The sequence below is a fragment of the Prunus mume genome, linkage group LG2 (genome assembly GCF_029339155.1).
Source record: "Prunus mume cultivar Tortuosa linkage group LG2, ASM2933915v1, whole genome shotgun sequence".
Taxonomy (NCBI): Eukaryota; Viridiplantae; Streptophyta; class Magnoliopsida; order Rosales; family Rosaceae; genus Prunus; species Prunus mume.
The window spans coordinates 5,808,921-5,828,241 of record NC_142699.1 but is presented as its reverse complement, the minus strand read 5'-3'; the positions used below and the strand labels follow the sequence as shown (position 1 = coordinate 5,828,241).

Below are 19,321 nucleotides of genomic sequence, written 5' to 3'. Positions count from 1 at the left end.
GGTAACAACCTAGCATTTTTCAAGATTTTGAAGATCAACAGATGATCAAAATTCCAAGAGTATACCAAGTGAAAGCTGACTTTGCATATATAGGAATAAGAATGTGAATCTGTTCGTTGCTTTTATTGTGACATTGCACTCGTGAAAAACACTACTTTCAGTTTTCTGAGAGGAACACCGTTGTTGTATTGTCTTGTTCATTGTTAATTTTGGTTGGTGTCAATTTTGAGCCTTGAGGGGTCGTTCTTCTCTTCTGGGATATGACAATTTGGTATTTTGTCTGAGGATAAAGCCAGATAAATATCTGATTTTCCTATAATTACTGCTCTTCAAACATAAAATTGAACTGACAAAGTGATTATAAATATTAACTTATGTTGTTACACCTTTTTTTCCTTCCTTCAAAATAATGAGTGGCACAAAAGTAGGCTTCAAATACATTGCTACAAGGGAACATCTAAGAAGGTTAGAAGAAACAGTCAGAGGGCAAACACAGAGTTAATATGGTGTTTATTCAAATTAATCAATCAAATAATGTCAAAGAAATTATAAAGGCATGATAGGCGAATGAGCATGACGAGTGGTGGTGGAGATAATTGAAAGCATTTAACATGTAGAAACTTACCCTCGGGTTGTAAAACCGTCGAGAGCAAGCAATTCACCACATGTTATCATATGCACTGACTTGGACAAATGCAGCCTCTGAGTTGAGAGGTGTTGAGAAACTTGTTTCATTGTTGGACGAGATGGAGGACTGGGATTCAAGCATGCAAAAGCTATCTGCACTAGAGAGACCACTTCCCCTGCTTCTTGATGTGTAGGGGGGGGAATGCGCTGGTCCAAAATATCCTCCATTGGCATTTGATGTGCAGGTAATGCAGATGATGAAGATGACAACAAAGACGCAGATGATAAAGATGACAACAGATCTCCTGGATGCCTTCCCATAATCAGTTCCAACGTTACTACTCCGAAGCTATACACGTCGCATTTCTCATTCACTTCCATTGTATAAGCAAGCTCTGCTTAGAAAATCTCGTAGCAGTGGCATTATTAGTATATCAAAAACTTCGGTGTTCAAAACATTTTGTGATATGAAATGATTAAAGTACCTATTGCTAATTTGCTACCAGGTTCAATACTTTTACTTTAATTACGATGGTACAGTTCAAATGTCCTGTTCGATTAACAAATTGGGTTTAACCATGCAAGAAAAAGAATCGGTGATAAGTGTTCAAATAAGAGAAAAAATGTTTCAACATTACCTGGTGCTATATATCCATACGTGCCTGCAAGAGCACTCCAATTAGTTGAGTCTGGATTTAAAAACTTTGCAGTGCCAAAATCTGAAACACAGGCCTCATATTCAGAATCCAGCAAAACATTCTTGCTTGATATGTCACGATGTACAATTGGTGGCAAGCAATCGTGGTGCATGTAGGACAAGGCATGAGCTAAACCTTTAACAATATTCACCCTTTTACTCCACCCTAATTCTTTAGCTTCATGATCATTGCTCAGCATTGTGGCCAAGCTACCCCTTTCGAGATACTCATACACCAAAAATGAATGTCGTTTATGTGAACAGAAACCATGAAGCTTCATAATGTTCCTGTGTCGTATCTCAGTTAGTGCTCTTATTTCATTGAAGAATTCCTTCTGAAAATTATTCTCGCCATTGTGGAGAAGATGGAGTTTCTTCACGGCTACCATGTTGCCAGATGACAAAGTTGCTCTGTATACACTTCCATGTCCTCCCATCCCAATGCAATATATGGAATCAAAATCTTCTGTCGCCCTTATGATTTCCTCATACATTGTTTTTCCATCAAAATCTAAAATTGAAAAAGAAATTTCTTCAAGCATGTCATCGTTTTGTTCCAGAGTTTGATTTTTCTTTCTTCTTGCTATCAGAAAAGCAAACATAAAGAAAGCAAGTAGAAGTACAAGTGCTCCGAGAAGAGGGAACAAGATTAAAAATATGACTTTATGGTCCTTTTTGGAGTTATGTTTGCAGGATTTCAGAGCTCCAATGTTGCCGCACAGTCCTTTGTTCCCCTGCAATGCTTCTGGAAGAGCATTCCGAAATGCACTGCTGTTGGGCAGGGGACCCTCCAAGTCATTGTAGGATATGTCAACATACGACAACCCATTCATGTCTTCAAAACTCATTGGAATAAAGCCAGAAAGATTATTGTGGGAAAGGTTGAGCATCTCCAAACTCTCCATGTTGCTTATTTCTGAAGGTATCTTACCTTCAAGCAAGTTATGACTTAAATCTAGTTGGGACAAGTGAACTAGCTTTCCCAACTGAAAAGGAATTCCTTGACTAAACTTGTTGTTGCTCAAATTCAGGTAGTGTAATCTGTACAAGTCACTTATAGTGCTAGGTATTGACTCATCGAACTTGTTTGTGGATAGGTCAAGATATTCGAGATCAATCAGTGATCCGAATTCGGAAGGTATACAACCTGAAAGTTGATTCCCCTGCAACATCAGCTTCACCAAAGAAGTCAGTCTCCAAAATTCTTGTGGGATCATCCCAACTAAACTATTTGAAGAAATATCAAGTTCATGAATTAGGGTTGCATTGCCAATCTCAGGTGGTATACTGCCGGTAAGGTTGTTTCCTGCAATTAGTAGGGTTGTTAATTGTGCACATTGTCCCCATTTATGTGAGATTTCACCATTTAAGTTATTATGGCTTAGATCCATAGATTGAAGATTCGGATAAACACCAAGGTCTTCGGATATATTGCCTGTCAACTGGTTCCAACTAAGGCGGACAAAGGATAAGGTGGTGCAGGTTTTTAAGCTTTTGGGGATTGGACCAACAAAATGGTTGTTGTTTGCTGTAAATTCTGTGAGTGATCCACCTTGGCAAATATTTTGGGGCAAATAACCAGAAAACTGGTTAGTATCTAAATACAACAGAGTCAACTTCACTAGATTTTCTATCTCTTGGGGGACTGAACCAGAGAGTTGGTTGTCACGGAGGGATAAGACTTCCAAGTTTCTCAAACCACCAAATGAAGTGGGAATTGAACCGCTGAGTTGATTCTGGCTCAAGTCTAGATCCACCATAGATTTCAAGTTCCCAACCTCCTTAGGAATAGCCCCGGAAAGTTTATTTCCAAACAGATTGACATGTGTAAGATTTCTCATATCACCAATCCATGCCGGGATTGAACCAGAAAGATTGTTCCTGTAAAGGAATAATTCTACTAGAGACTTCAAGTTTCCTATTTCTGAAGGTATGATACCAGAAAGTTGACAGTCGAACAAGTATAGCACTTTTAGCTTTCTTAAGTTACCAAAAATTGGAGGGATAGGACCTGTTAAGTAGTTTTTGCTCAAGTGTACTTCCAGAACAGATTTCAGGTTCCCTATCTCTTTAGGAATTGTACCGGAAAGCTTATTTTCATCGAGAAAGAGAAGGGTAAGGTTTGCCAGATAACCTAAATGTGTTGGGATTGAACCAGAAAGATTGTTTCTGTATAAGAGTAATTCCATTAGAGGCTTCAAATTTCCTATTTCTGAAGGGATAGAACCAGAAAGTTGATTGTTGAACAAATGCAACATGGTCAGCTTTTTTAAGTTTCCAAAAGTTCGAGGAATAGGACCGGTGAAATTGTTGGTGTCCATGTAGAGTTCAACCAAATTAGAAAGATTTCCAAGTTCTGGAGGAATGGAACCAGAAAGGTGATTGTCAAAAAGATGCAGAGAAGTCAGGTAACTCATACTACCCAGAGAAGCAGGAACTAAGCCCTCTAGATTATTGGTGGACATGGCAAGTACATTAAGAAAGTTAAGCTGGCCAAGTTCTTGAGGAATTGAGCCATTTAACTTATTTTCATGTAGTTTCAGGAACTTAAGATTTGTAAGGAGACCGATTTCTGATGGGATTTTCCCAGAAAACTGATTAGAAGAGAGATCAAGGTGAATGAGTTTGGAGAGGGAACTGATTTGAGGTGGGATGAAACCCAAGAATTTATTGATGCTGAGGTCAATATATTCAAGATTAGGGAAAGACGAGAAAGCGAATTCGTGTAACGTACCTTGTAAACCAGAATTGGTAAGGTTTATCCTGTTGACACTTCCAGCTGTGTTGCATGAAATACCAGTCCACATATTGCACGGATTGCCAGAAGAGTTGGTGGAATTGACATTACTGGGAGGGTAAGTCCATGAGGTTAGATTTTGCAGCTGGGTTTGATTTTGGAAGGTGGCTTTCCATTTGAGGAGAGCCTCTGCTTCATCAGAACCAGAGGCAATAAGCTGAACATACAACAAGATAAGACAATAAGCTAGAGAGCTTAGTTTATCATAGCAAGTTAAAAATCTCATGGTTTTTTCTCAATTTCAGGGCTTTTTGTTCATTGATGCGTTATAGACGTGAGGCATCACAGGCTTGAAAACTCTCTTCCTCTTAATGATTTATTTTATTTCCCATTTGGAATTTTCTTCAGACACTTTTAGTCAAAGTCTTTGTTTCTTATCTTCAAATTTGAATGTACACAAATTATTTCACATGTGAGGAGATACTGACTTACCGGCTACGTGTACAGTGTCAAACCAAGCAAAAATATATAAAGAAGTCATAGTCAAATCAATTTGAAAGTTCAATTATAGCTGGTGGTTCTTTTATATATACTCTATGCTGCTTGTACCAAATTACTAATAAATTAGTGTATTGACATAAGGGCATGCTTGATTAACAAGAAATTCGGAGGTTGATAATTTCAATTATACTACCACATATATTGTTCATCTCTTTGAAAAAAGCAAGCACTTGGGAAAGGCAATATTTGAACTTGCTAAAAACCAGAACCCCCTTGCAAAAGTATGGCAGAAAAGGGTAGCCCAACATTTCAGTCTTCTTGAAAACAAGAAGAGTGCAGGCTAGAGAGCAGAGCATACTTGGTCATAATAAGTTGAAGATTTCATTGTTTTTGTTTTGGTAACAATGATATGCCATTTTCTATTACTCTCTGTTTGCATATTAAATTCACAGTAGACTTTGAGATTCAGAGTTAAGACTTCTAACTTTAAAGGTTTCTTCCTCCATCGTCAACACTTCCGGTCAATTTGATGTTGTATGCATGCAAACAGCACATTTTATCATTGAAAAGGAAACGAAACTAATACGATAACGATAGGCAATTTGGTGACGAAAAATGCTCAAATCTGATGTCATACCATGTACGAAAAGAATTATTGCTTGTTATCCATCTCTCAAGGAGAGCCTGTATATATGATTACAACAAAATGAAGAACTCACAAAGCCTAAATATTAGTAATTACAATGATTTGGTGGCAGCTGGTTAAGATACAAAAAATGGCTTTAACATCCTTCTGTTTAAATGTTTCAACTAAACTCAAGTTAACCATCTATTTGTGTTTCTGTGTATGGGAGATTTGTATTGTTACAAGAAATGTCATGCATGGTAGGCCTTAACTCTGGATTTTCATGTAAGCATGCAACTGCTAGCTTTAGGATGGTAACAACTTCATCCAGAATTTTACCAGTGGGATGTGCAAGGCGATCGTCCAACACATCCCCCAACATTTTGCCTCCCCGGATTGCAGATGACAATGCAGACCCCACTAGATTGCTAGGGTACTTTCCTTTAATCACTTCAAGAGCTAACACCCCAAAACTGTAGACGTCACATTTCTCTGTCACCTTCAATGTGTAAGCAAGCTCTGCCAAAAAGGGTAAGCATAAGTTTTCTATTTTAGGAGAGAGATGCTCATATGAGAAGTTAAGAAAACAATGTATACAGGGGAAATGCTCTCAAGTCAGACAGTATGTGACATATTATGTTGCCAAGAATGTAAATCCAAACCAGCTGATGAAAACAACACAAGATGTTGAATTGTACCTGGTGCTATGTATCCAATTGTGCCTACAACCGCAGTCCAGTTTGATGATTCATAATCTAGAATCTTAGCAGTTCCGAAGTCTGAAATGCGAGCCTCATATTCAGTGTCTAGCAAAATGTTCTTGCTGGATATGTCTCGATGAACAATTGGCAGAGATACATCATGGTGCATATAGGATAAACCATGAGCCACACCTTTAATGATGTTCACCCTTTTAATCCAATCCAATTTCCTAGCTTCTTCATCATTGCACAAGATTGAAAACAAACTACCCCTTTCAAGGTACTCGTAAACCAAAAACGAGTGCCGTGCATGTGAACAGAAACCATAATGTTTGACAATGTTTCGATGGCGTATCTCAGTTAATGCCCTTACCTCGTTTAAGAATTCTTTTCTCCACACACCATCACATGGAATGTGGAATTTCTTGACAGCTACCAAGTCATCTGAGGGCAGCTTTGCTTTGTATACGCTTCCAACTGCCCCCCTCCCAATGCAATATGCAGCATCAAAATCCTCAGTCGCTCTTATAATTTCTTCATACAATACTTTTCCATCAAAGATTGATATTGCACGCAATTCGAATTCTTTTGGGTGAATGTCACTTTGTTCTTCTTGTTGGCTTTCCCTTTTTCTTCGCGAAGTGATAAAAATTCCATAGAAAGTAAGCATAAATGCTCCCAACACAGGAAGCATGATCAAGCAGTACACAACTTTGAAACCAATTTTTGAGTTATGCTTCTTTTCAACAGGACTATTATTGCAGGGGTGTAGACCTGTAACATTGCCACACAAAGCTTTGTTCCCTTGCAATGCTTCTATGGGAGCCTCTTGAAATGCTTTGTTGTGTGGAATAGGACCCCTTAATTGATTGTAGGATATGTCGACAAACTCCAAGCCACGAAGTTCCATAAAATTCTCTGGAATAACACCAGAGAGGTTATTGTGGGAGAGATTTAGTGTCACCAAGCTACCCAACTTGCTAAATTCAGTTGGTATCTCTTCAGCAAGAGAATTATGACTCAAATCTAGCACGGACAGCTGTGCTAACCTACCCAACTTAGTTGGGGTTCCATGGCTCAACTTGTTGTAGCTCAAATTCATGTGGTGCATTTTCACAAAATTCCCTAGGCTACTTGGAATTGACTGGCTCAATTTGTTAGTGGACAGGTCAAGATACTCAAGGTCAGTCAATGATCCAAGTTCTTGAGGTATACCACCAGAAAGCTGATTGTTATTCAATATAAGCTTCACCAAAGAAGTCAGCCTTCCAAATTCCATAGGGATCTTCCCAACTAAATGATTTGAAGAAAGATTAAGCAAATGCAGTTGAGTCAAGTTTCCAATCTCAGGTGGTATGGAGCCAGTAATATTGTTCCCTGCAATCTCAAGGTTTGTTAGCTGCAGAGACCTCCCCCATTTATGTGAAAGTTCACCATAAAATCTATTGTTGCTTAGATTTATGTAATCCAAGTTCGGATAAACACCAAAATCTTCAGATATATTTCCAGTGAGTTGGTTTCCATCGAGGCGGAATCTGTATAAGGTTGTGCAGTTTCTCAAGCTTTCAGGGATTCGACCTATGAGACGATTGCCATTTGCAGTGAAATTTGCAAGCAATGCACCTCGGCAAAGGTTCTGTGGCAAATGACCAGTGAAGTTGTTTCTGGCAAGTCTCAGCACAACCAAATTCATGAGATTTTCTATCACTTGAGGAATGGAACCTGAGAGTTGGTTATCGCGTAGTTGTATAAATTGTAATTTGCTCAAATTACCAATTGACATGGGAAGAGGACCACTGAGTCTATTCTCCATGAGATTTAGAACAACAAGAGACTTAAGCTGGCCTATTTCTTGAGGAACTGAGCCATTTAGCTTGTTTGTATATAGGTACAGATTCTGAAGATTTGTTAGGAAACCAATTTCTGGTGGGATTTTTCCTGACAACTTATTATCTGAGAGATCAAGATAGATGAGTTTGGAGAGGGAGCTGATTTGAGGTGGGATGGCACCATATATCTTATTCCTGCTAAGATCAATATATTCAACATTGGGAAAGGACAAGAATGAAAATTCATGCAGTGTACCTTGTAAACCAGACTTGGTAAGGTTTATCTTGCTGATACTTCCAGCAGTGTTGCAGGAAATCCCACTCCAAATATTACATGGATTTTCATTTGCTTCTGAATTGCTTGAAGAATTGATGGCATTGTTACTTGGAAGATAAGTCCATGAGGTTAGATTTTGGAGCTGGGTTTGGTTTTCAATGCTGGCTTTCCATTTGAGAAGAGCATCTGTTTCAGTAGAAATAGCAGAAGCAAAAACAATGGTTGATGATGAAACCAGCTGAACATACAAGATAAGGCAATAAGCTAGAGAGCATACCTTATCATAAGTTGAAGCTCTCATGGCTTTTGTTTGAGAAACAACACTATCTAGAGCTTGAGGCTTTATCTGCAACACGGTCTCTTTCTATGGTCCTGTTTAGATGAAGATGGAAAACTCAAGATGGTGTGCTGAGGAATTTGAAAAACACTTCAGTCAAAGATTGACAAGTCTTTGGGAATGTCTGTTTTTTTCTCTTCCACAAATTGTTATTACATTTCAACCCCTGAACTTTCTTGTTGAAATTACATAAGAATAATATGCCATTTGGTCCCATCTGATCATGATATTTTGATAGAGGATAAACAATGGCCTACAATTGACCGCACCATTTTTCTAGCACCTCCAGCAGGACAAGGCCCTTTTCACACTTAGCTGCAATCATGCAGCGATCGGTATATAAAGGAGAAGAGAAGGACTGAAGGCTGAGCACTCACACAAGTCACAACCACTAGCCCAGCTATCCTTATCAGAGTGAGATTCAATCATAATTTCCTTCTCTCCTACTTTTTATTCTTCATGTTTCTCTCTCTGTTTGCTTTCTACTTTAAGTTTCTGTAAATTTGAAGTAGTGATTTTTGACTTTGTCTATGTGTAGGGACAGAAAGCTAACCGCAGACTTCCAAAATGTCCAAAAATGAAAGTCAGCACTTGTGTCGTTTTTCTCATCAAGTTGAGAGGCATCAAATGGCTCTTAAATTTTGAGTATTTACTATTATTTTCAGAAGTTGAAAAATCAATTAATGATTCTCCAATCTTCTGCTTATATTTTCTGGTAAGAGTTTATTATTCTCATAGAAAAAATTATCACCAAACACCAGAATTACATCTCTGAATACTTTTATAAGATATTCGTTTTATTTATACAACATGCAAGAGGGTGTTTACCAAAATTCTGTCTATACACAAACAGAGAGTTCAGTTAATTGGTAGCTACATCTAGCCTATACAAATTGAAGGAGATGATCCAAGTTCATATCCTCTCCAAATGCCTCAACCAAACATAAATTCAGCCCTCTGTCTGTCATTCTCAATCTGGGAGAATTCTAGTGTTATAATCTGAGAAGCGTCAAGCATGCTAGGCCTAAATTTTGGATTGGCATGTAAGCATGGAACAGCTAGCTTCAAGATAGTAAAAATTTCATCCAGAACTTTATCTGTGGGTGGTGGAAGGCGACCATCCAGCAATTCCACCGGAATTTTGCCTTCTCTGCTTAACGCTGGTGACAACAAAGACCCTATTAGAATATTATTCGGGTACTGTCCTTTAATCACTTCAAGTGCTAACACTCCAAAGCTGTAGACGTCACATTTCTCAGTCACCTTCAATGTATAAGCAAACTCTGACAAAAGGGAAAACACAAAAGTTATAAATGTCAAATAGTCTTTTTGTTTTCTTTTAAGAGTACAACAGGTTAGGTACGCAAGAGCTGATCTTATGTAGAATAATGTAGCATGTTATGTGTCAGATTGTCGATCTGAACTATCATTTGATTAGGTGGATTCTTATTTGATTGTGTAGTTCAGATAGACAGCCTGATAACATGTCATGGCAGTCTTTGACAAGAAATTACCTGGTGCTACATATCCGAATGTGCCTGCAACGGTGGTCCAGTTAGATGAGTCCTGCTCAAGAAGCTTAGCAGTGCCAAAGTCTGAAATGCAAGCCTCATATTCCGCGTCTAGCAAAATGTTCTTGCTGGATATGTCTCGATGAACAATTGGCGGGGACACATCAGAGTGCATGTAGGATAAGCCATGAGCCACACCTTTAATGATATTCACCCTTTTACTCCAATCCAATTTACTAGCATCCTCATCATTGGCCAAGATTGAAAACAAGCTACCCCTTTCAAGGTACTCATAAACCAAAAATGAGTGTCGCGAATGTGAACAGAAACCATAAAGCTTCACAATGTTTCGATGGCGTATCTCAGTTAATGCCCTTACCTCATTTAAGAACTCCTTTTGGAAGCTCCTCTCACCATCACATGGACTGTGGAGTTTCTTTACAGCTACCAAGTCATCTGAGGGCAGCTTTGCTTTGTAAACCCTTCCAACTCCCCCTCTTCCAATGCAATATGAATCATCAAAATTCTCAGTTGCTTTTATGATTTCTTCATATAACAACTTCCCACCGAAAATCGAAATTGAACGCAGTTCAAATTCTTTGGGGGGAATGTCACATTCTTCTGTTTGGTGACGTTTCTTTCTTCTTAGTAAAGGGATATAAATTCCACATGAAGCAATTAGAAGTGCTCCCACCACAGGTGGCACAACTAAGTACACAATTTTGAAACTGACTTTCGAGTTAGGCCTCTTTTTGCTAGGACAGGGCTGCAGAACTGTAGCATCACACAAACCTTTGTTCCCCAGGAATGCTTCAATGGGAGCCTCTTGAAATGCTTTGTTGTTTGGAATTGGACCCTGTAATTGATTGTATGATATGTCAACGAACTCCAAGCCACGCATTTTATCAAAAGTGCCAGGAATACCACCAGAGAGGTTGTTGTGGGAGAGGTTTAGTGTCACCAAGCTATCCAAACCAAAAAACTCAGTTGGTATCTCTTCATCCAGAGAGTTATAACTCAAATCCAGCACAGACAGCTGAAGTAACATTCCCAACTGATATGGGGTTTTGTGGCTCAACATGTTGTTGCTCAAATTCATGTGGTGCAGATGCATAAAGTTCCCAAGGCTACTTGGTATTGGCAAGCTCAAATTGTTTGTGGACAGGTCAAGATACTCAAGGTCAGTTAGTGATCCAAGTTCTTGAGGTATACCACCAGAAAGTTGATTGCCATTCAGCATAAGCTTCACAAGCAAAGTCAGCCTTCCAAGTTCCATAGGGATCTTCCCAACTAAATGATTTGAAGAAAGATTAAGCAGATGAAGTTGAGTCAAGTTTCCAAGGTCAGGTGGTATGGAACCAGTGATATTGTTCCCTGCAATCTCAAAATTTGTTAGTTGCAGAGATTTACCCCATTTGTCCGAAATTTCGCCATAAAATTTATTATCGCTTAGATTTATGTAATCCAAGTTTGGATAAACACCAAAGTCTTCAGATATATTTCCAGTGATTTGATTTCCATCAAGTCGGACTCTGTACAAGGTTGTGCAGTTTCTCAAGCTTTTGGGTATTCGGCCTATTAGACTATTGCCATTTGCAGTGAAATTTTTAAGCTTTCCACCTTTGCAGAGGTTCTCTGGCAAATAACCAGTTAAATTGTTTCTGGCAACTCGGAACACAACCAAATTCATGAGATTTCCTATGACTTCAGGAATGGAACCTGACAGTGGGTTGTCACGAATGTATAAAACTTGTAACTTGCTCAAATTACCAACTGACAAAGGAATAGGACCACTGAGGTTATTCTCCATTAGATTTAGAACAAGAAGAGACTTCAAGTTTCCAATATTTTCCGGAATAGGGCCTGAAAGATTATTCCGATAGAGTTCAAGCAAGGTAAGGTTTCTCAGGTCACATAAGGAAACTGGGATAGCACCAGAAAGATTGTTGTCGTGAAGTTTTATATTCCTGAGAGATACCATGTTTCCTATGTCTAGGGGAATGGAGCCAGCAAGCATGTTCTCATACATGTATAACAATCTTAACCTTTTTAAGTTCACAAGAGTTGATGGGATGGAACCTGTTAGATTGTTGGTATTCAAATAAAGCTCCACCAAACTTGAAAGGTTCCCTATTTCTAAGGGAATGGAACTATTTAGATAGTTCCTACACAGATCCAAGTAAGCCAGATTGCTCAGATTTCCCACATAAGCAGGAACTGAACCGTTCAACCGATTACACGACAAATCAAGATAGACTAGTTTGGAGAGCTGACTGATTTGAGGTGGAATGGTACCAAAGATTGAGTTCATGCTGAGATCAAAATGCTCAAGATTCGGGAACGACGAGAACGAAAATCCAGAAAGCGTACCTTGTAAACCGGACTTAGTCAAGTTTATTTTGATCACACTCATAGCAGTGTTGCAAGAAATGGCAAACCAAGTGCATGGACTTGTTGTGTTGGAAGAGTGCAGAGAAGTCCATGAAGTTAGGCGTGACTGATGGTCTTGAAGGCTGGTTTTCCATTGCAGAAGCGCACCGGCTTCTTCAGCAGGAGAAGCAGCAGAAGCAACATGACTTGCTGATGAAATGAAAACAAACACAGACGTGATAAAGAAACTTAGAGAGCGTAAACACTTCTTAGAGGTTGATGTTCCCATGGTGCTTGTAACGGTTTAAGATCCCACTGGTATTTCAATTGTAATTCTTCTACCTTCTGTTCCTTTTGACAAATTGATGAAGAGGACTTTATGAACTTGGAAAGCCTTCTTTCGTTGTTTTGTAAATTTCTTATTATTAAGTCCAGTGTCAAGGGTGGCATGTCATGCTGATATTCTAAAGGATATTATAATCTGTATATTAGACAACTTCTTATTCAAACAGAATCAAATTTTATATTGGACCCAGACCAACGAATTCGAAAAGGCATTTACAAATGCCTGAGAAAAACCAAAAAAATCACAAAATCATTACAAATGTGCATGCCTAAAGAAGGAAATTAGAGCATATTATATCCATTTTTATCCTTTAAATATCCCAAATAACCTTCACCTCCACTCACCCTCCTCCTCTTCTTGAGTTTGGCAGGCAGACCACCTCACCCGTCCAGCCGAAGACACACACATGGGGAATCCTGCATTCGAGTCGCACAGGGCCACGTTCTAGTGAACTCAAATGCAGAGCTCCCTTATGCGTTAAACTCAAAACATAATTAGTTGGACATAAAAATATGATCAATTCCAAAAGGATGACATGATCCTATTTCTATTTTCTATATCTTCACAAGTCGTCTGCTGATTATGAAATTATTTAGAAGGAGTCAGCATCTATGGGCTAAGACATGACGCAATCTCTCTTACTTATCTGTAAATAATTTTTCTTAGTTGCTTATATAATCATTTGCTCCTTTGTCGGTAGGTTAGTATTCTATTATTTGTTTTGATCTTGGACAGATAACGGTTGTTTTATGCTTTTGGGCGTCGGATTGAATAATGTTTATTTTTCTTCTAGCTAGGTACAACTGCCTGCCATTCAACATCTTAATATTTTAAATTACCAACAACAACAAAAAACCATCTTAATATTTTGCTTTTGTTCCTCATATCCAAACCTGTATTTTTGCTATATGGTCTAACATCTTATGATTCTTTTTTTATCAATTACGTGTCGTTTTCAAACCAAAAACACACACAACCTTAACGTCTCTCCTCATCCAATTATGGACTTAGCCAAGTTAGCTAGAGTCATCATACTCCCCATTTTGTACCTGAGTTCGAATCTCTCTCTCCGTAATTTAGATTAAATTAAAGTGGAATATGTTTGTATCATTTTTCTTATTTTTGATTTTTTTGGGGGGGTCCTTGTGTCCTATATCACGTAATCACCTCCGTCATGAAACATTAAAAAGATTTCCCAAGCCAAATCAGTTTTTTTATATAAAGCGAGACAAACATGATATTACATGGATTTTAAGTTGACTTTTGACTAGAGTTATAGTTTAAGTTATCCGACCAAAGAAACTAGCAAACAGGAAGACAATTTTGGCTGCATAGGATCAAATGCAAGCTTTAAGATAGCTACAACTGCAACCTCAAACAAGCATGCGCAACTGGGATGGCATTGATTTAAACTTAAAACAAATTCCTCAGCTTTGGTTGACCGTGATCCAGATCCATGACCAAGTTACCTTAATCAACTCTGTCGACAAAGACCAAGTCATATATCTGAGAGGCTAACTCATCTGAATGGTGAAGACTTGTCATACAAGTGAGAAGGAGGAAACAAGAAATAGATGAAAGAGTTATTTAATATAAAGTAAAAATCAGGTCTCCGAGACCACATTTAATTAAGACAACATTTTGTCATGAACAATGATTACCATCAACCAAGAAATATTCATGGATCAATCTAAAACTCTACGATTAAAATAAATAAAAGTGAGATAAATGCATGTAACATGTCCAAAATTTGGCTAGTTGTCAGAAAACAGTGATTAAGATACGGGTACCGAGACACAAAAGTTCTACAGAATGAAAATAAAATTGGCATAAGAAAGGTTACAATTACATAACTTATTCAGAAATTATTATACAAGCTTAACAATGCAGAAAATAAATCATCTTTCACACAGCTGAACAAGTACCTTGCGGCAGTATTTACCAGATATACCAATATTGCATCAAGGGCATGACTCAAGAATATGGACCAGTAACATTTAACTGGTGAAAATCATAACCAAACCCCACCCCTTTTTTCTTCTCTTCCCTAAAATAACCTAAAAGAGAAAAAGTCAATGTGTTTTTATCTAAACCGCATCAGCTACATGGAATGGCAAGTGAATTCCGATCAACTTTTGGCAACAGCATCAACGTTTCCTTTGTAGGAACAAACTTTTACAAACAGTAAAGCAAAATAAGTGTGATCAGAGAAAAGAAAGAACCCCATGGATATTAGACTGAAATCATGAGTTTTATTCTTACCCAACCAGAGTTTCATGACAGCAAAACAGCTTAAGACCAGACTGCAATCAGCATGAACATGACAAATTGACATCTACCCTTTGTGTAGTAAAAATAGCACCAACAGCTAGTACAGCAACTCGTCAATCAGCAATGTTCACTCTTCCCGAACACCACTAAATAAGGCCAGCATATGGACCATTGTAAGTAGGAATAAGACCAGACTGCAATCAGCATGGACATGATATATTGACATCTACCATTTGTGTAGTTAAAATAGCACCAACAGCTAGTACAGCATCTCGTCAATCAGCAATGTTCACTCTTCCCGAACATCACTAAATAAGGCCAGTATATGGACCATCGTAAGTATATGAACATAGCACATTTCAATCTAAAGAAAGAAAAACAGATAAAGGTAAAATAACTAAGTGGTATAAATTCAGGTAATAAAAAAAATTAGAAATAAATATGAGTAATTAGAAATCAAAAGGATAAAATATTTAAAGAGGAAAAAGGCCAAGCACACAAGCTAAAAAGTTGCAATGTGAAATATTAATAGGAAGACTCCCACTGCCAGGGCTGCTAAGGCCATCATAGAAACTACAGCAAACACTTAATATTGTACCAGCCCATAAATAAGAATACAAAAAGCTACCATCAAACTTAGATGAGTTAAGAAACTCACTGAGTCCAACAAAGAAATGTTTAACCTTCAACAAAACTGCAGTGCAGTCAAATGTAACATTCAATACGTTGATCATAATATGAAACTCTTCTCCCAACTACGAACGCAGATACAAGGGCTCGAGCCAAAAGTATAATCCCAGGCCACTTTGTATTCGAGTCCATCATTCCTGCAGAACAAAAATAACCACCTAAACAACCCATGCAGAGACTTATTTATCCAATAATATGTTGCAATCCAACCAAAGCTAAACAAGTTAAAGGTCTATGCATGGTGTATGGGCTCACATCAGCATCAGATTTACGAGGGGAAAGACTTGGAGAATCATCACGTCGACCATGTGGTGAAACATCTTTTGGGGTAGCAGAGCGCTCGTTCCGGTTGCGTCCATCAGCATTCTCACCCCTTGAAGGTGTCCTACGAGGAGAAGGGCTCCTCCGAGAAGATGGGCTTTTCCGAGGAGATGGGCTCCTCCGAGGTGATAGGCTCCTCCGGGGAGATAAACTCCTCCTGGGAGATAGGCTCCTCCGGGGAGAAGGGCTTCTCCGAGATTTAGGGTCATTCCGAGCGGGAGAGGCACTTAAGAATACAGCCATTTTGCATCAAAAAGACACTTTGGTAAGGCACAACAGTTCATGATAGAAGATGGGGGGAAAGAGAAACAACATTTTATACCTTCCATATGACCGGCTCCGACTACGCCGCTCATCATCATATCTACCCCTCTCGCGGGATTTATGATTATCAGGACTTGCACTGCGGCTCCTGCTTCTGTAGCGATGCTCTCTTTCACTCCTATGATGCCTGTCACGACCATGTCTCTCCTTACTTCGACTGCGACTTCTCTTGTAATCCTTATCCTTATATTCATCTCGATATCTGAAAATCTATAGGGTCAGTTGCTGCAGACTAATTTCCACAATAGACTCTGGAAAATAAATCGGTAACAGTTCAAAAAGGCCATGTTAGTAGTACACCTTTTCAAAAGCACAAAATTAGTTGCAAGTATATTTAGTTGTATCAGCTACAAATAAACACCTCAAACCATGTACATTTAGTTCAGTGAGAATAGAAACTTAAGTGGACTGTGCCATTGCAATAATCAAATCACTTAAACACAACATCTTCCACCCATAGCATCATACAGCATAAAGGAGTAGTAAAGACCTAATCCTACTATTCAACACATGAAACGAGCTGTGTTTGGGATCGAAATAAGAGGTATTTCGAATTTCAGACGGTTGAGCCCAACTGAGCCCTGTTAAAGAGGCCATGGGTCCTCTGGAATTATGCTAGGAACCAAATGATAAAATATAAAAAGGGTAATTCATGCACCAAAACACTCCACGCCCCTCAGAAAAAATAAACAGAGAAAGAAAAATGATGTAAGGTGTAAGACACTTGAAAAAAAAAATAGAAAATTTCACCAAAACCTCAAAAAAGATGTAGGAAGATGAAAAACAACAATCTAAGATAAGGATTAATAACTAAAAAGAAAATTTTGATGAGTACAAAGAGACCCTATGCTACAAAAGAATGCCCCTTGAACTGCACGTGCTGTGTCCACATCAATGGAAAATGAGAACCATCAGCTGCTAAAATTAAATGCCTAGATGTACTAAAGCAACAGTGGGCTCTAACTACCGACTCACAAATTATTAAGAAGGAAACTGCAATTGGATATACAGTATTGCAAAAGGACTAGCAACCCTACATTAGACCACAAAGTTTGACATCGCTTTACCCAAATTCTACTTAGGATCAGAATACAACTAATTATGCAAGTCTAGCAAAGAAAAAATATCACCTTGGACGAGGGCTGCGGCTTCTGGACCTTGATTTGAGCTTGGAAGATGATTCACTCACCCTACCCTTGTGGCTGGAAATTGATAAAACAAAACAACAACTTTCAAATTAATAAAACAGCAACTCACCAATGAAAAGACCATAACTTGCAACAAACCAATTGTTCAATACCCATAACATTACAAAAAAAACTTACATTCGCTCAGCATTGGGGCCGTATTTAGCAAACTGAACCATAATCTCTCTTCCATCCACAACTCTCCCTGAAAGCAAAATCGATTGGTTAATTACAAAACCCTAGCTTCTCCTTATGATTAGAAGAAGAAGAAACTAACCGTCGAGCTTCTCTACGGCCTTTGAAGCCTCGTCTTGATACTTATACCGAACGAAAGCAAAGCCGCGTGAATCACCCGTTCTTCGATCCCTGGGAATGAAGACATCGACTACCTTGCCATACTTGTCGAAGAGCGGGAAGAGATCGTCTGCGGTGGTTCCTAGTAAAACACACACAGAAAAGAGAAAGCAGAAGAAGGAGAGAGATTGTTAGGGTTTTGAACAAGGAAGAACCGAAAAGGGGAACGGAAGAGAAGAGCCAAAGGGTATATACGGAACGTGATGTTGAGGACGAGGAGAGAGTAGGTGTCTCTGATATCTGGGGGTCCAGATCGTCCGAAGTGCGACATCTCTGAGAGCTTGAAACTGAGAGCGTCTGAGTCTGAGGCTGCGGCGGAGGGCTCGCGCTAGGGTTTGTAATTTGAGATGGGGATTTTGTGAGAGTGAAGGGCTTAAGACATTGACGCTATCTTGACGAATATGCCCCTCTTTTGTTTCTTTATTTACCGCGTTTTTTCGCTTTACCTGTTTACCGTCTTCTAGCCAGTGAACCGGTCTTCTCCCCGTTTTATCCCCTTTCCCGCCAATATGTAGAACCCTCTTTTTGGGGTCGTCGAACTGATCTGTATTTTACGTCACATGCGAGTGGGATTAAAGGTGGCATTCTAATCCTCAGATAACTAATCCATTAAGAAATCTTTATATTTTATCCAATATAACCTCACATAATTTTTAAAATTTCAAATTTGTCATTCATTTTAACTCAGCAACGAGAGTATTTTAGGAATCAATTTTGTTTCAATTATGATTCTTTAGTAAACAACTTACAAGGAATCAGTATCATTCCAACTCCGATTCCATATGGTTTAGTAAAGAACTTTAATAAGAATATGAATTCTAACTCTCCTGAATCCAACTTCTCCTCAATTCAATTATTCCTCATCCGATTACAAATTAATAAACATGGCATAAAAGTTGTTTTTGTTTTTTTAAGTTGCAATCCAATCTACGATTCATTTGATTCTTTTCATGATTTTATAAATACTATAGATATCTTTTAGCATTTGAAAGATAAAAGGTTTTTAACTGTAGAGGTCCTTGAACTTTACCTCGAGTTGCAATTGGGTCCCCGAACTTTTTTTTTGAGGCAATTTGGTCATCCAACTCTCTCATCCGTTTCAATTGAGCCCTTCCATCAATTTGGCTGTTAATTTGAGGGCTAAAACTGTCTATCTCAATTAAAATCTTTTCAATTTTAAAATTTGAAAAAAAAAATGAAAAAAGTACAAAAAAAATAATAATTATATAATATTTAAATAAATAAATGAACTTAAAAATAAAAAATAGAAATCCAAATCCCTCTTTCTCTCTCTCAAGTCTCCCTCTCTGTCTCTCCCTCTCTCCTGCAACCCATTCCCCCTCCTTTTATCCCACCCCCTCAAAACCCAGATCCCAACCCAACCTGCAACCCACCCCCATCTCCCTCAACTCCACACCCCTAAGATGCAAAGTGCTCGATTTTTTTCTTTTTCAATTTTTGAATTTACACAAAGAGAGAGAGAGAGAGAGAGAGAGAGAGAGAGAAGATTTGGATGGGTTTCAGGTGAGGTTGGGTGGATCGAGGGTAGGGACGAGGGTAGTTGTATGGTGGCGTTGGGCTTGGGGTTTTCTGAGTTTTGGGGTTTGCCTCTGATG

The 19,321-nt window shown here is 38.6% G+C and overlaps 4 protein-coding genes across 8 annotated transcripts; all 4 read right to left on the bottom strand.

Annotated features, from left to right (window-relative positions):
* Positions 1-336: 336 nt before the first annotated feature.
* Positions 337-4,427, bottom strand: LOC103319934 (uncharacterized). The gene is made up of 2 exons (XM_008221523.3): positions 1,266-4,427; positions 337-1,022 (listed from the first exon to the last, which is right to left on the bottom strand). Exons 1-2 carry the CDS (start codon positions 4,345-4,347, stop codon positions 622-624), a joined length of 3,483 nt encoding a protein of 1,160 aa, XP_008219745.2. The 5' UTR covers positions 4,348-4,427; the 3' UTR covers positions 337-621.
* A 736-nt stretch (positions 4,428-5,163) lies between these two features.
* On the bottom strand, positions 5,164-8,295 carry LOC103319861 (uncharacterized). 2 transcript variants are annotated; one of them, XM_008221454.3, is made up of 2 exons: positions 5,886-8,295; positions 5,164-5,706 (listed from the first exon to the last, which is right to left on the bottom strand). In XM_008221454.3, exons 1-2 carry the CDS (start codon positions 8,293-8,295, stop codon positions 5,384-5,386), a joined length of 2,733 nt encoding a protein of 910 aa, XP_008219676.2. In that variant the 3' UTR covers positions 5,164-5,383. The 2 variants fall into 2 exon arrangements, with proteins under 2 accessions (XP_008219676.2, XP_088903362.1); XM_089047236.1 differs by lacking the exon at positions 5,164-5,706 and having other exon boundaries at positions 5,947-6,194; positions 7,168-8,295.
* Positions 8,296-8,458: 163 nt separating this feature from the next.
* Positions 8,459-12,548, bottom strand: LOC103319936 (uncharacterized). Its single transcript, XM_089047235.1, has 2 exons — positions 9,846-12,548; positions 8,459-9,614 (listed from the first exon to the last, which is right to left on the bottom strand). The coding sequence occupies exons 1-2, from the start codon at positions 12,499-12,501 to the stop codon at positions 9,265-9,267; spliced, it is 3,006 nt and encodes a 1,001-aa protein (XP_088903361.1). The 5' UTR covers positions 12,502-12,548; the 3' UTR covers positions 8,459-9,264.
* A 1,813-nt stretch (positions 12,549-14,361) lies between these two features.
* Positions 14,362-18,074, bottom strand: LOC103319862 (uncharacterized). 4 transcript variants are annotated; one of them, XR_016124236.1, is made up of 10 exons: positions 17,901-18,074; positions 17,629-17,787; positions 17,490-17,556; positions 17,295-17,366; positions 16,163-16,366; positions 15,775-16,066; positions 15,488-15,656; positions 15,060-15,193; positions 14,821-14,975; positions 14,362-14,730 (listed from the first exon to the last, which is right to left on the bottom strand). XR_016124236.1 is itself a non-coding variant. In XM_008221455.2 (7 exons), the coding sequence occupies exons 1-7, from the start codon at positions 17,974-17,976 to the stop codon at positions 15,651-15,653; spliced, it is 876 nt and encodes a 291-aa protein (XP_008219677.2). In that variant the 5' UTR covers positions 17,977-18,074; the 3' UTR covers positions 15,279-15,650. The 4 variants fall into 4 exon arrangements, 1 of the variants encoding a protein (XP_008219677.2); XR_001677427.2 differs by having other exon boundaries at positions 15,060-15,137; XR_016124237.1 differs by lacking the exon at positions 15,060-15,193.
* Between the last annotated feature and the right edge of the window lie 1,247 nt (positions 18,075-19,321).